Source organism: Ranitomeya imitator, chromosome 2, assembly GCF_032444005.1.
Source record: "Ranitomeya imitator isolate aRanImi1 chromosome 2, aRanImi1.pri, whole genome shotgun sequence".
Classification (NCBI taxonomy): domain Eukaryota; kingdom Metazoa; phylum Chordata; class Amphibia; order Anura; family Dendrobatidae; genus Ranitomeya; species Ranitomeya imitator.
This window is the reverse complement of record NC_091283.1, coordinates 657,565,482-657,581,153: the sequence shown is the minus strand read 5'-3', so window position 1 is coordinate 657,581,153 and position 15,672 is coordinate 657,565,482. Positions and strand designations below refer to the sequence as shown.

Genomic DNA, 15,672 nt, shown 5'->3' with positions numbered 1-15,672 from the left:
TTTTGCCCCTATCTACATAATGGGGAAAAAAGTGAAAGGAAAAGTGTTGGAGGCGTCGCAGCTACAGAAACAAAATTTTGCACAGTCACACGTCTGGACCCTGAGAGCGTCATAGGCTACGTTGTGAGGTGAAATTTTAACCCCGCGCTTTCCAATTCACCAAACAATTTTGCCCCTATCTACATTATGGGGAAAAAGTGAAATGAAAAGTGTTGGAGGCGTCGCAGCTACAGCCACAAAATTTTGCACAGTCACATGTCTGGACCCTGAGAGCGTCATAGGCTATGTTGTGAGGTGAAATTTTAACTCTGCGCTTTCCAATTCACCAAACTATTTTTCCCCTATCTACATAATGGGGAAAAATGAAAGGAAAAGTGTTGGAGGCAAATTGACAGCTGCCAGATGTGAACAAGGGGGACTTAAAGAATGAGAGCGATGGTGCCAAAGAGTATATACCGATCAGTTGCTAAGGTGGGGCCCCGACATGAGATACTCACCACACATGGGGATATGAACACACACATAAAATGCGCCACACACTACCACGTGCTTGAACACATATTACCCTCAGCACACATTTCACCACACATACACCAACCTCGTCACATAAAAGTCGAAACACAAAAGTCGTCGCTCAAAACTCACCACGCGCAAAACTCGCCACATGCAAAAACTAGGCTCACGCAAAACTCGCCACAAGTGCAAAACTCACCTCATGGAAAACTCGCCACACGCAAAACTTGCACACGCGGAAAAATTGCCACATGCACAAAATTTGCAACACATGCAAAAGTTGCCTCACACAAAACTTGCACATACTCAAAAGGCACCAGACATAAAACTCACCACGCGCAAAACTCGCCATGCGCAAAACTTGCTGCACACAACTTGCTACACTAACCTGTCACATGCAACTCGACACACAAAAAGTTGCTACACGCATGTTGCCACACAAAACTCATCTCACAAAAGTCGCTACATGCATGTCACCACACACAACTCAACACACACAACTTGACAAACGAAACTCGCCCTAAAACACACACAAGTCTGGTATTAGCCTTCAAAAATAAAAATCTGATTAATAAGCAGACAAACTACAAGAGCAACAAATGTACCATATAAGAAATACAGCAGCTGTCAGTCACATGACCTGTCTATTATGTGTATGTGGGAGCTAATATATACTGCCAGGGGGAGGGCTTCCTGTTGGCTGGGGATTTATCAGGCTGCCAATTTATCTTACAAATACTGAGGTAAAAATACTGAGCAAATAACGTGTTAACGAGGTCTAATACAGGAGATCACACAGGTATATACTATATACAGGGGAGATGACACACAGATATATACTATATACAGGAGAGATGACACACAGGTATATACTATATAGAGGAGGAGATGACATACAGGTACATACTATATACAGGAGGAGATGACATACAGGTATATACTATACACAGGAGGAGATGACACACAGGTATATACTATATACAGGAGCAGATTACCTATAGGTATATACTATATACAGGAGGAGATGACATACAGGTATATGCTATATATAGACGATGACATACAGGTATATACTATATACAGGAGGAGATGACACACAGATATATACTATATACAGGGGAGATGACACACCGGTATATACTATATACAGGAGGAGATGACATACAGGTATATACTATATATAGAAGGAGATGACATACAGGTATATACTATATATAGGAGGAGATGACATACAGGTATATACTATATATAGGAGGAGATGACATACAGGTATATACTATATATAGGAGGAGATGACATACAGGTATATACTATATACAGGGGAGATGACACACAGCAGGTATATACTATATACAGGGGAGATGACATATAGGTATATACTATATACAGGAGATGACATACAGGTGTATACTATATATAAGGGAGATGACAAACATGTATATACTGAGGTGAAAATGAGAGGTGTGAGGTGAAAATGAAAAGGTGTGAGTGCAAAATGAGAGGAGTGAGGGAAAATAGTGTAGTGATCGGAAAATGACAGATGTGAGGTCGAAATGACAAGTGTTAGGCGGGAATGAGAGGAGTGAGGGAGAAAATGAGAGGTGTGAGGGAGAAAATGAGAGATGTGAGGGGGAAAATGAAAGATGTGATTGGGAAAATGAGAGGCGTGATGGGAAAATAAGAGAATTGAGGTGCTCTAACTAACCACAGATATTTACTATGCCCAGGCAACGCCGGGCTCTTCAGCTAGTCACTAAATAAATATTTGAATGAAAAAAATCTAAACATCAAAAGTACACATATTTGGTATCGCCGCGTCCGTAATGACCCAACCTATAAAACTGTTCCACTAGTTAACTCCTTTAGTGAACACCATAAAAAAACAAGGTAAAAAACAATGCTCTATCATCATACTGCCGTACAAACACTGGAATAACACGCGATCAAAAAGATGGATATATATAAACATGGTACCGCTGAAAACGTCATCTTGTCAAGCAAAAAACAAGCTGCCATACTGCTTCATTAGCAGAAAAATAAAAAAGGTATAGCTCACAGATTAAAGCGATGCAAAATAAATATTTTTTATATAAGTTTTTATTGTATAAAAGCGCCAAAACATAAAAAAAAACATAAATGAGGTATTGCTGCAATCGTACTAACCAGAAGAATAAAACAGCCTGCTCAATTTTTCCACAGACGCGGAACAGTATAAATGTCACCCCAGAAGAAATTCATGATTTGCTGGTTTTTGTTCATTCTGCTTCCCAAAAATCGGAATAAAAAGCGATCAAAAAAATGTCATGTGCCAAAAATGGTACCAATAGAAACGTCAACTCGTCCCACAAAAAACAAGACCTCACATGACTCTGTGGACCAGAACATGGGAAAATTATAGCTCTCAAAATATGGTGATGCAAAAACAATTTTTTGCAATAAAAAGGGTCTTTTAGTGTGTGACAGCAGCCAAATATAAAAACCCGCTAAAACGCCTCTTTTACGCTTTATTATCATACTGCCTAACAAAAAGTGAAATAACACGCAATCAAAAAGTTGGATATAAATAACTATGATACCGCTGAAAACGTTATCTTGTCCCGCAAAAAACAAGCTGCCATACAGCATCATCAGCAAAAAAATAAAAAAGTTATAGTCCTCAGAATAAAGTGATGCAAAAATAATTATTTTTTCTATAAAATAGTTTTTATCATACAAAAGCGCCAAAAGATAAAAAAAAATATATAAATGAGGTAAACGTACTGACCCGAAGAATAAAACTGCTTTATCACTTTTACCAAACATGGAACGGTATAAACGCCCCCCACAAAAGAAATTCATGAATAGCTGTTTTTTAGTCATTCTGCCTCACAAAAATCGGAATAAAAAGCGATCAAAAATGTCACGTGCCCAAAAATGTTACCAATAAAAACGTCAACTCGTCCAGCAAAAAACAAGACCTAACATGACTCTGTGGACCAAAATATGGAAAAATTATAGCTCTCAATATGTGGAGATGCAAAAACTTTTTTTTGCAATAAAAAGCATCTTTTAGTGTGTGATAACTGCCAATCATAAAAATCTGCTAAAAAACCCCGCTATAAATAGTAAATCAAACCCCTCTTCATAACCCCCTTAGTTAGGGATAAATAATAAAATTAAAAAAAAGTATTTATTTCCATTTTCCCATTAGGGTTAGGGTTAGGGCTTGGGTTAGGGCTAGGGTAAGGGCTAGGGTTAGGGCTAGGGTTAGGACTGGGGTTAGGGCTAGGATTTGGGCTAGAGTTAGGGCTAGGGTTAGGGCTAGGGTTTGGGCTAGGGTTAGGGTTGGGGCTAGGGTTAGGAATAGGGTTGGGGCTAGGGTTAGGGCTACAGTTAGGGTTGGGGCTAAAGTTAGGGTTGGGGCTAAAGCAGGGCCGGCTCCAGGTTTTCGAGGGCCCCGGGCGAAAGAGTCTCAGTGGGCCACCCCCCCCTTTAACACATACCCCGATTTATGATGCACAGATACGGCAGAGAAATGTATAGTACAATGCCAGATTTCACTTCTTACATGAGTGACAGCTATTGTAAATTCTGCAGTGTATATATACAGGACAGGAGGAGTGGTACTGTGCAGTGTATATATACAGGAGGAAAGGTGCTGTGCAGTGTATATATACAGGAGGAAAGGTACTGTGCAGTGTATATATACAGGGGGAGAGGTGCTGTGCAGTGTATATATACAGGAGAGGTGCTGTGCAGTGTATATATACAGGAGAGGTGCTGTGCAGTGTCGTGAGCAGGGCGTTGTTGTATCAGAAAATCTTTTCTGTTTTGAGTTTTTCTATGAAACAAAGACTTTTCTACATAAACAACGTTGTTTGGTTTTGCGGCCCCAACAGATCTGTGCTACAAAGTAACAGGCGGCTCGGGCATTAATGAGGGACCTGATGCTGAATCCTTTCCACAAACCCTAATGACCCAATTAGTGCCCCATCATTAGAAGCTCATTAAACGCCTCCCTGTCCCGAGCAGTCATGTACAGTATGGGGGGGATCCTGCAGCCCACCCCCTGACTGCTCCATACCATACACTGCCCTCTGTCGCGCTCACTATTATCCTGTGCATTTCTCCGTCATCGTTACCCCATGTTACACTTGTCACCCCCCACTACAGAGTAGCAGGGCAGCCAATGTCACCCCCTCCCGGACCCTAATGGCAGCAGGAAATGTCTGCTCCTCTATTGGGTTGGAACCTGATTTAATCAAGGAATAATGTGGATTTGTTGCCGGTGGCTGCAGGGGAAGGGTTAAGTGATGCCATGTCCTTGGTGGGAGCAGTGGCAGCTGCTGGGACCTGGACAGAGACAACCAATGTTGCTGTGACTGCACAGTGTGATGTGGAGGAGAGAAGCTGAGACTCCGGAGCAGAAATCACCCACATGCCAGCACTGGGCAGAGTCCCTCCAGTCACCAGCCTGGGGCCACGGGGCCCCAATGTACAGCCCACAGCTCAGTTTTATCCAAGGCAGCAGCTCCCCTTCCTCCTGGCATCTGGTTAACCCCATTTATGCAGTTTGGATTGTTATCTTTAAGGTTCAGCAATAACCTTCATACAGATGGGAAGGGGTTAAGCTTCTTCCTACCCCACTGGTGCAGGTTTGGTGCAGCATGCATGTATTCTGGGAGAGCTGGGTGGCTGCAGGTTGCACCCCACCAGCTGCTCCTCCAGACATCACCCACATTTTTAGGCAGCGGAGACAGACAGCAGCAGACTGAGCCACAAGTCCATCTGCAAGCACTGCTCTGCTGGATACCATAGCACTCACTCAGTCACTGGCAGGAGCTCTGGAATCTGCCTGATAAGTTCAGCTCAGCACTGCAGCCAGCCAGGGGCGGAGAGCAGAGAATGTGCTCTCTCCACCCACAAACAATGTCACACTGGCTGCCTTCTCTTAACCCCTATGTGTGCCTGCCTGGCTGCACTGACTGAGTGAGAACATGCTTGTGTCAGAGCTGGCACATAGGGGTTAAGAGAACGCAGCCAGCAGTGACTTTGTGGGCGGAGAGAGCACATTCTCCTGCTCTGCTCTCCCAGCTGTATCTATGTGAGTGGGCCCCCCTCTCTCCCCAGGGCCCCGGCATTTGCCCAGGTGCGCCGGGTGCTGACGCCGGCCCTGGGCTAAAGTTAGGGTTAGGGTTGGAGCTAAAGTTAGGGTTAGGGTTGGGGCTAAAGTTAGGGTTAGGGCTACAGTTAGGGTTGGGGCTAAAGTTAGGGTTAGGGTTTGGATTACATTTACGGTTGGGATTAGGGTTAGGAGTGTGTCAGGGTTAGGGGTGTGGTTAGGGTTATGGTTGGGATTAGGGTTAGGGGTGTGTTGGAGTTAGGGGTGTGGTTAGGGTTGGGATTAGGGTTAGCGGTGTGTTGGGGTTAGGGGTGTGGTTGGGGTTAGGGGTGGGGTTGGGATTAGGATTAGGGGTGTGTTTGGGTTAGGGTTTCAGTTACAATTGGGGGTTTCCACTGTTTAGGTACATCAGGGCTCTCCAAACGCGACATGGCGTCCGATCTCAATTCCAGACAATTCTGCATTGAAAAAGTAAAACAGAGCTCCTTCCCTTCCGAGCTCTCCCGTGCGCCCAAACACGGGTTTACCCCAACATATGGGGTATCGGTGTACTCAGGACAAATTGGTCAACAACTATTGGGGTCTAATTTCTCTTGTTACCATTGGGAAAATAAAAATTTGGGGGGCTCAAAATCCATTTTTGTGGGAAAAAATTATTTTTTATTTTTATGGCACCGCGTTATAAACTGTAGCGAAACACTTGGCAGTTCAAAGTTCTCACAATACATCTAGATAAGTTCCTTGGGGGGGTCTAGTTTCCAATATGGGGTTACTTGTGGGGGGTTTCTACTGTTTAGGTACATTAGGGGCTCTGCAAATGCAAAGTGACGCCTGCAGACCAATCCATCTAAGTCTGCATTCCAAATGACGCTCTTTCCCTTCCGAGCTCTGCCATGCATCCAAACGGTGGTTCCCCCTCACATATAGGGTATAAACATACTCAGGACAAATTGGACAACAACTTTTGGGGTCCAATTTCTCCTGTTACCCTTGGGAAAATACAAAACTGGGGGCTAAAAAGTTATTTTTGTGGAAAAAAAAGAATTTTTATTTTCACGGCTCTGCGTTAGAAACTGTAATGAAACAATTGGGGGTTCAAAGCTCTCACAACACATCTAGATAAGTTCCTTAGGGGGTCTACTTTACTCCGGACAAATTGCACAACAACATTTGGGGTCTAATTTCTTCTCTTACCCTTGGGAAAATAAAAAATTAGGGGCGAAAAGATCATTTTTGTGAATAAATATGTGTTAGGAGTCGAGTTTCCTCTGCTGCACAGGGGGAATCTCGATCCGTGTCTGCTGCGGTCTCCCATTCGGTATCGGCCGCAGTGGGCTCTGCTCAGCGGAGACGTCGCTCCCAGCGTCTCGCTGGGGCTGATTCGGTGCATAGAGTCACTACTGCCTTTTCTGGCTTTCCTATGGTACCCTGCACTGATCTGCGGCGAGCGAGCCTCTTTGGGACTAAGTCCTTGTTTACTCACACTGAGCATGCCCAGGGCAGGGTCTCCCATTGGAGGTCGAGGGCCACATGTTCGGTCACATGCTCAGGTGCTGCAGTACATTCCTTTGGTCCTTCTGGAAGGTCCTGAAAGGGCAAAACATACTCAGGTACTGCAGCACTTTCCATTGGTCCTTCTGGAAGGTCCTGAAAGGGCAAAAACTTCAGTAGCAGCTTCCTGTGCTGCAACTATATAAACTGCGCATGACCGCACGGCCATGCGCTAGTATTGTCTTATGTTATGTGCTTTGCGCCAGTGTGGTCACATGTATGTGTGTTCAGGGACCCGGCTGAAATAAGCCCCTAGAATGCTGGCTCCTCCGGCGAGGAGATTGAGTCTGAGTGTATTCAGGGACCCGGCTGAAATAAGCCCCCAGAATGCTGGCTCCTCCGGCGAGGAGTTTTGTGTGTTTGTGTGACCACTGACTGCTCTCTGTTTGGGCAGTTAGCCTGTGCCTCTGTGGAGTCTAACAGGGCACAGTGCTTTCCTTTTACGGCTACTCAGTGAATTAACTGAGTTAGTCTATACCGCCATATAGCTCCGCCGTTTGCTAGCAGCAGGTACTCCTGCACGGTGGACCCCGGGCTGCAAATGCACCAATATCAATAAACATCTCTATTTACTCGGTGCGTTCCGCTAGCCCTAACAATATGATTTTTTATTTTTACGGCTCTGCATTATAAACTTCTGTGAAGCACTTGGTGGGTCAAAGTGCTCACCACACATCTAGATAAGTTCCTTAGGGGGTCTACTCTCCAAAATGGTGTCACTTGTGGGAGGTTTCAATGTTTAGGCACATCAGTGGCTCTCCAATCGCAACATGGCGTCCCATCTCAATTCCGGTCAATTTTGCATTGAAAAGTCAAACGGCGCTCCTTCCCTTCCAAGCTCTGCCGTGCGCCCAAACAGTGGATTACCCCCACGTATAGGGTATCAGCATACTCAGAACAAATTGCACAACAGCTTTTGGGGTCCTATTTATTCTCTTACCCTTAGGAAAATTAAAAATTGGGGGCGAAAAGATCCATTTTGTGAAAAAATATGATTTTTTATTTTTACGGCTCTGCATTATAAACTTCTGTGAAGCACTTGCTTGGTCAAAGTGCTCATCACACGCCTAGATAAGTTCCTTAGGGGGTCTACTTTCTAAAATGGTGTCACTTGTGGGGGGTATGAATGTTTAGGTCCATTGCTTTTTGTGTGGGAGGGGGTGGTATGAGGTCCCTTGACAACCATCAGCCAGTCAGAATAGGCTCGGTCATGGGATCTGAGCTGGTGTCCCCACAGGATTTGGTACGTCGAAACAGCGCTGTCTATCGCCATAGTGTATTTGTACTTGGGCGCAAGGAGGGTAGTGTGCGGGAGGTGGTGGTTACCTTTAATATTCCCTTGAGTGTTTTGCTGGGGACAGACTGTCATGTGAGATTGTAACAGAGGGAATAGACAGCTAGCTAAAGGGGAGCATGCAATTGAGAGCAGGGTGGTCCAAGGAGAGGTAGGGCTCCCAGGTGAGGCCTCATTGCAGAGTTCCTCCAGAACTGGGATGTCAGAGGACCAGGTCAGTCAGTCTCGACTGGCGACTTGGCCGGAAGAAGAGGAGAAGCAGGCACTACCCGCTGTTGCAGTGGCCGTGGCCATTGTTAAACACAGTGGTAGCACCAGAGCCCAAGAGGCCATTCAGGAAACCAACAGTTTCCCCTCTTCTGAACAAGTGACTGCTGTGTCAGACGGAAGCCAGGAGACAGGTCCTGGGGAATTGGCAGAAGATGTGGTGGTCTCGTGTTAAGGTTAGGGTTTGGGTTAGGTGTAGTTTTGGGCTTAGGGTTACAGTTAGTATTGGGCTTAGGGTTAGATTTAGTGTTGGGCTTAGGGTTACAGTTGATCTTAGGGTTAGGTTTAAGGTTGGGTGTAGTGTTAGTGTTGGGCTTAGGGTTAGTGCTGGGTTTGGGTTAGGCCGGGGTCACACTTGCGAGTGTAATGTGAGAAACTTGCACGAGTCTCTCGCATCAATACCCAGTGCTTTCGCCAGCACTCGGGACTGGAGTGTGCAGCCGCATGTATTTCTATGCAGCCGCACATTCCAGTCCTGAATGACAGCAGCAGCGCTGGGAATTTATGCAAGGGACTCGCGCGAGTTTCTCGCATCACACTTGTTAGTGTGATCCCGGCCTTAGGGCTGGGGTTGGTCTTAGGGTTGGGTTTAGTATTAGGGTTGGGCTTAGGGTTAGGGTTAGTATTGGGGGCCCTGCAAATGTGACATGTCGGCCGCAATCTATTTTAGCCAATTTGTGTTCCCAAATTCAAACTGTGCTCCTTCCGTTCTGAGCACTTCCATTTGTCATACAGAACTTTTTGGTTATGTGTGGGGAATCGCTATGCTATAAAAAAAAAGTGTGTAACAAATGGATGGGGTCCACTTTTTAGTGTTACCTTTTGCAAAAGTGAAACATTGGAGCTAAAGCAACATTCTAGAGGTAATTTTTTTTCATTCCACTTTGCATTAATTCCTGTGTAGCACATGAAGGATTAAAAAATGACAGTTATGAAGTATTTCAGGGGGTGCACTTTTTAAAATGGTATCACTTTTGGGAAGTTTCCAATATATAGGCCCTTCAAAGTTAATTTAAATCTCAATAGGTTATTAAAGAAACAGGTTTTGTAAATTTGTTGAAAAAATGAGAAATTGCTGCAAAACTTTTAATCCCTCTAACATCCTAACAAAATAAAATAATGTTTGAAAAATTATGCAGATGTAAAGTAGACATAGTGGAAATGTTATTTATTAATTATTTTATACAGCATGACTAACTGTTTAAAAATATAAAGACTGAAAATGTGAAAATTGGGATTTTTTTTTTAATTTTCACCAAAATAGCAATATTTTCACAAATAAATGCAAGTCATATCAACCAAATTTTACCACTATTATGAGGTACAATATGTCACGAAATAACATTCTCGGAATCGGTGGGATCTGAAGCATTCCAGAGTTATTACCTCAAAGTGACAGTGGTAAGATTTAAAAATTTTTGCCAGGTCAGTAAGGGCAAAATTAGCTTAGTAGCTAAGGGGTTACGGTGATATTGCTGTTTTTCTGATTATCATAGCTGGTTGGAAAAGCTGGATATTGAGGAATAAGAGCTACTGCAGAAGAAGTGGAGACTCCCAAATGTGAAACTGTTGGATGAATGTTGTGAGCCAAGCCATCAGACTGCATTACAAAAACCTGCTGGGGAAGAAAAAAAAAAAATTAAATACCTTGACGTACAAAGATTACTATATTCCATTTTTTAAAGTATATTTATGCTTGAAAGTTTGTGAAACCATCAGAATTTTCCATAAATCTTTATCTAAAGCTACCAAAATGCAGAATTGCAGTTTTTTGGTCATCCCCAAAAGAATTAAAGGGAACCTGTCAGCAGGATTGTGCACTGCAACCTACAGACAGTGTCAGGTTGGCGCTGTTATACTGATTAGGTCGGGGTCACATTTAGGCCGGAGTCACACATGCGAGAAACACGTCCGTGTCTCGCATGTGAAAACCAAGCTCTGGCGCCGGCACTCCAGAGCGGAGCGTGCGGCTGCATAGCAACAAATGCAGCCGCACGCTCCGCTCCCAAGAGCCGGCGCCAGAGCTTGGTTTTCACATGCGAGACACGGACGTGTTTCTCGCATGTGTGACTCCGGCCTTAAGGTATGAAAAATCGGTCCGAGTCTCCCTGCCGAGATTCACACAAGTGTTCTCCATATGGTCATCCGTGTGTACTCTGTTTGCAATACATTGATGCAATTTCCTCACATATATGTATCCGTATGACATCTGTATGCAATACGATTTTAACATGAGCTTTTACATATAGCAGCTCTCTGTCATTTACACATCGTTTTAAAACGAAATATTCTTCAAAACACACAAATATACAGCTCTGGCAAAAATTAAGAGACCACTGGAAAATGTTCAGTTTGTCTGATTTTTCTCTTTATAGGTATATTTTTGAGTAAAAGGTACATTTTTCATTTATTCTATAAACTACTGACAACATGTTTCAGAATTTCAAAGCAATACATTTTGTATTTTTTTCTGAAAAGGAGAAATCTATCTATCTATCTATCTATCTATCTATCTATCTATCTATCTATCTATCTATCTATCCCTGTCCCCATTGCTGTTCTGCATAGGAACCCCTCAGTCAGATAATTACAGAGTCTGGCTATGGATACAAGATTAAGAGTGGAAGCATCATCAGCCACCTCCTCTACATGGATGACATCAAGCTGTATGCAAAAAAACGAACAAGACGTCAATTCATTGATCCACCTGACAAGGATTTACAGCGAAGACATCGGGATGTCCTTCGGACTGGAGAAGTGTGGCTGGTTGGTAATAAAGAGAGGCAAGGTAGGCAAGACTGATGGAGTGAAATTACCAGCAGGGCACATAGCAGATGTAAGGACAAGCTACAAGTACCTCAGTATCCCACAGGTATACGGTAATCATGATGAGGAGGCAAGGAAAGAAACAACATCCAAATACCATCAAATGGTAAGACAGGTCCTGAAGAGCCAGCTCAATGCAGAGGCGTAGCTAGGGTTTTGGTTCAGGGAGGGTGAAACTTCTGAGCGGGCTCCTAACCAGGTAACCTTGATTACAACTTGGTGACACACCCTAATAGTGGAGGAGAGCCTCTGCAGAAAACCGCACTGTTGCTAAAAATAATCTCTATATAAAGACCAATATTGATATTACCACCATATGGTCAGTGGTAGATACCAGTCCTCATGGGCGGACACACCGCATGTTCAGCCTGTGCAGCTGCACAGGGGCCCAGGACAGGGGGCCCGATCAGCTGCTCAAATATCTTACTCTCTCATAGAGCCAGCGGCTGCATCTACACTAAGAGGAGAGGAAGGGGCCGTACCTGAGTCTTTTGCTGTCAGAGAGGGGGCCCTTCCTCCTCTCCTCTGAGTGTAGATGCAGCCGCTGGCTCTATGATATGATGAAGGAGCGCGGGATCACTGGACACGCCCCCTGGAATCCTTGGACACGCCCCCAGCTTCTCTTCCTGGTTCCTGCAGGGCAGGCAGGAACAGGCTGGTAAGTATGGCTGATCTCAGCCAGTCCTGTCTCCTGCCTCCTCCTCACTGCCTCTGACTGCTGATGGGACCAGCCTCTGAGCAGTCAGTACATCTGTCACCTCTGCTGCCTCCTGAGCAGTTCTGTCAACTAAACTGCTTGATCAATGTTCACATGAGCTATCACATCAATCCCCCCTGCCCCCTGTAGCTACCTCCACCTCCTGTACTGAGGGGGCTTTATTGAAAAACTACTGCACTGGCCCATTCAGATGCAGGAGCTACAGTGTGAATGCTGCTTGAGTGGCCAGTGGAGCCATTCCTCAGTAAAGACCCCTCAGTACAGGGTTGGTAAGTGGCTACAGGGGGAAGGGGAGGTTGATGTGATGGCCGATGTTCACATGGGTCAGACACCTGACAGAACTTCTCAGGAGGAAGAAGTCTCAGATCCACTGACTACGGGGAGAACACTCTGCAGCTATCAGAGGTAGTGAAGAGGCAGGAGGACCGGCGAGAGCTGGAGATCTGGCCAGTAAGTGCTGATGGAGGACTGAAGACCCCCAGGATGGAGCTGCTGGAGATGGAAGAATGCACATGCCAGAGGGACGGCATGTGTAAGTAACAAAATGTGTACAGACTTACTATCACCTATGTGTATTACCATACTTCTATGCACCTGTTTGTAAAAGTCTATATATAAGTATATATATATAATTGCCTGAGGGGTACTTCCGTCTGTCTGTCTGTAACTTCCGTAACGGAAATCCTGGGTCGCTGATTGGTCGCGGCCGGCTGCAACCAATCAGCAATATTGGGGCGGGAGTTAAACACTGCTTCACTTTTTGCTATTGATGCTGCCTATGCAGGATCAATAGTAAAAACGTATAATGTTAAAAATAATAATTAAAAAAAACATTATATTCTCACCTTCCGGCGTCCGCACCAGCCTTCCCACTCCTCGCGCTCCGGTGCCAAGAATGCATTGCAGCAATGAGCCGAGATCACAACGTAGTGGTCTCGCAAGACCGATACATTATCACAGGTTATTGCCGCAAAGCATTACTGGGAACGGAGCGTCGCGAGGAGCATCGCTAAAGCCCTGCGCTAGATCCGGGAGCCACCGGAGGGTGAGTATACAACTATTTTTTATTTTAATTGTGTTTTTTTTTAACAGGAATATGGTGCAGACATTGCTACATACTACGTGCGCTGTCATATACTGCGTGCGCTGTCATATACTACGTGGCTGTGTTATATACTACGTGGCTGTGTTATATACTGCGTCGCTGTGCTAATATACTGCGTGGGCTGTGTTTTATACTGTGGCCTGTGCTATATACTACATCGCTGTGTTATATACTGCATTGGCTGTGTTATATACTGCGTGGCTGTGCAATATACTACGTGGGCTATGTTATATACTGAGTAGAATCTGGGTTTTTTCATGTGTTGCAGAAGAACAAGACAAATTATCAGAGAAAAGGGCATGTAGCGCTATGCCTGACATGGTGTCCTTTCCTCCCTCCATGCAGGGACATCAGCTTACTCCCCGGCCCATGGCACTGTCTCCAGCATGCTCCTGCCTTCTACCTCCACTATGCATGCTGCACTGTGTCCCGATGGCGTGCCTAGGGTGCATGTGTGCGCACTCCCCTGTTCTAAAAGGGGCAGCACGTTTACATGGTAAATGCTCAGCTGGGAGGCATATAGCTAAATGTGTGTTCACTTGCAACGTGTCTCCCAGCCAAAAGTGTGGAGACATCCTGTATATAGGGCACCCTCCCCAGTAGGGAGGTGCCTGAGCAATCCCTATAGTTACAGTATGTTAGGTATGTATGCAACTGTATGTTGCCAGGTCCCCCATCCCTAGTCTGATATAGTATCCCATATCCCATACCCTGTGTACTGATATTAGTGCTCGCTTCCTGTGACTGCTTCGGCAGTGTCTGTATCCTGAAATCGCATCTGCGGTACCGGTACCCTCCCGTCCCTTAACATCCTCTCTATTTATGTATGGTGCCGTCCTTTATTATATAGCGTCTAGTTATGAGCGAATATACTCGTTACTCGAGATTTCTCGAGCATGCTCTGGGTTCCGCCAAGTATTTTTTAGAGCTCGGAGATTTAGTTTTCTTTGCCGCAGGTGAATGATTTACATCTGTTAGCCAGCATAAGTACATGTGGGGGTTGCCTGGTTGCTAGGGAATTTCCACATGTACTTATGCTGGCTAACAGATGTAAATCATTCAGCTGCGGCAAGAAAATCTAAATCTCCGAGCACTGAAAAATACTTGGAGAACACCCGAGCGTGCTCAAGAAATCTCAAGTAACGAGTATATTCGCCCATCACTAATGGCGTTCTGTTATGTGGAGCGCCGTCCATTATTACACAGTATCATCTCTTGTCATCTACAGCACCGTCCCTTAAATTGAGTATTCTCATTATTTTTGTTATTCACAGCGTCTTCTCTTTATTGCATGGTGTCCTCTCCTGTAAAATGACTGCTGAGGGAGCAGCATCTGACCAGAAGACCAGTCCATCAGCTGCATCCATCACAAAAGAAGCTTTCCCATGCTCCATCAGCCATCATTTCAGTTTATATCTAACAGGAGTGGATGATATGTAATAAAGAACAGGGAGATATAAATAACAAAAATAATGAGAATCTGATATGTAAGGGACGGTGCTGTACATAACAAGAGGGAACTATATGATAAGGGACGGTGCTATACATAAAGAGAGAGCACTGTGTAATAAGGGGCGGCAATATATATGAGAGGAGACTGTAAAAAAAATATGTATATCTGTAGCTTGGTCGCGATGAAAGGAGGGGGGGCCCAGATACATTACTTGCACAGGGGCCCTAAGCTGTCTGTGTCCGCCCCTGCCAGTCCTACAGAACATATAAGAGATTTCAGCACAGTTATAGATAGTGACTTACAGAGGACGATCTTTCTGATGGAATCATTCACTTTTCCCGATTTCTCCATCTGGCCCAGACCCACATGACTTTTTCCAGCCAGGACTTGTCTGCAGAGATTACAACAAAGATACATTTCGCTTCTCATTTTCCAGCCCCATCACCATCTATTCCCAACGTGCACAAACTCCTCATCCTGCTGATACTCTAAATACTGAGCCGCTGCTGCCGTATGTGTCCCTATTACTGCATCTGCTCTGTGGAACAGTGTGCCTCTAGATGGTAAAAAAAAACTCTAGAATATAGTAATGCCAAGGGCAAGTGCCCTATAAAACAGTGCCCACATTTTGTCCCCTAGAAACCTAGAAAGTAATAATGCCCTCTCTGCCCCTTTGACAGTCACAGTAACCCGAGTTCCCTATAACAATAAGTGCCCACTTTACACATAATAATGTCCCGAGTCTCCCCCCTGTACAGCTCCCTTATACACAGTATAATGACCCCTCGCTATATACTACCACTCACACAGTATACTGACCGCTTAGTAGCCACTAAACTGTTTA

The 15,672-nt window shown here is 44.8% G+C and overlaps 1 protein-coding gene across 2 annotated transcripts in view; it reads right to left on the bottom strand.

Annotated features, from left to right (window-relative positions):
* Positions 1-9,954: 9,954 nt before the first annotated feature.
* LOC138667669 (membrane-spanning 4-domains subfamily A member 15-like) overlaps positions 9,955-15,672 on the bottom strand; it is a 173,848-nt gene continuing 168,130 nt past the window's right edge. The window contains exon 7 of one of the 2 annotated variants that reach the window (XM_069755793.1): positions 9,955-10,344. In XM_069755793.1, coding sequence (XP_069611894.1) covers positions 10,180-10,344 — 165 coding nt within the window. In that variant the 3' untranslated portion in view covers positions 9,955-10,179. The remainder of the gene's footprint in view (positions 10,345-15,672) is intronic. The other variant, XM_069755794.1, reaches the window with a different exon arrangement.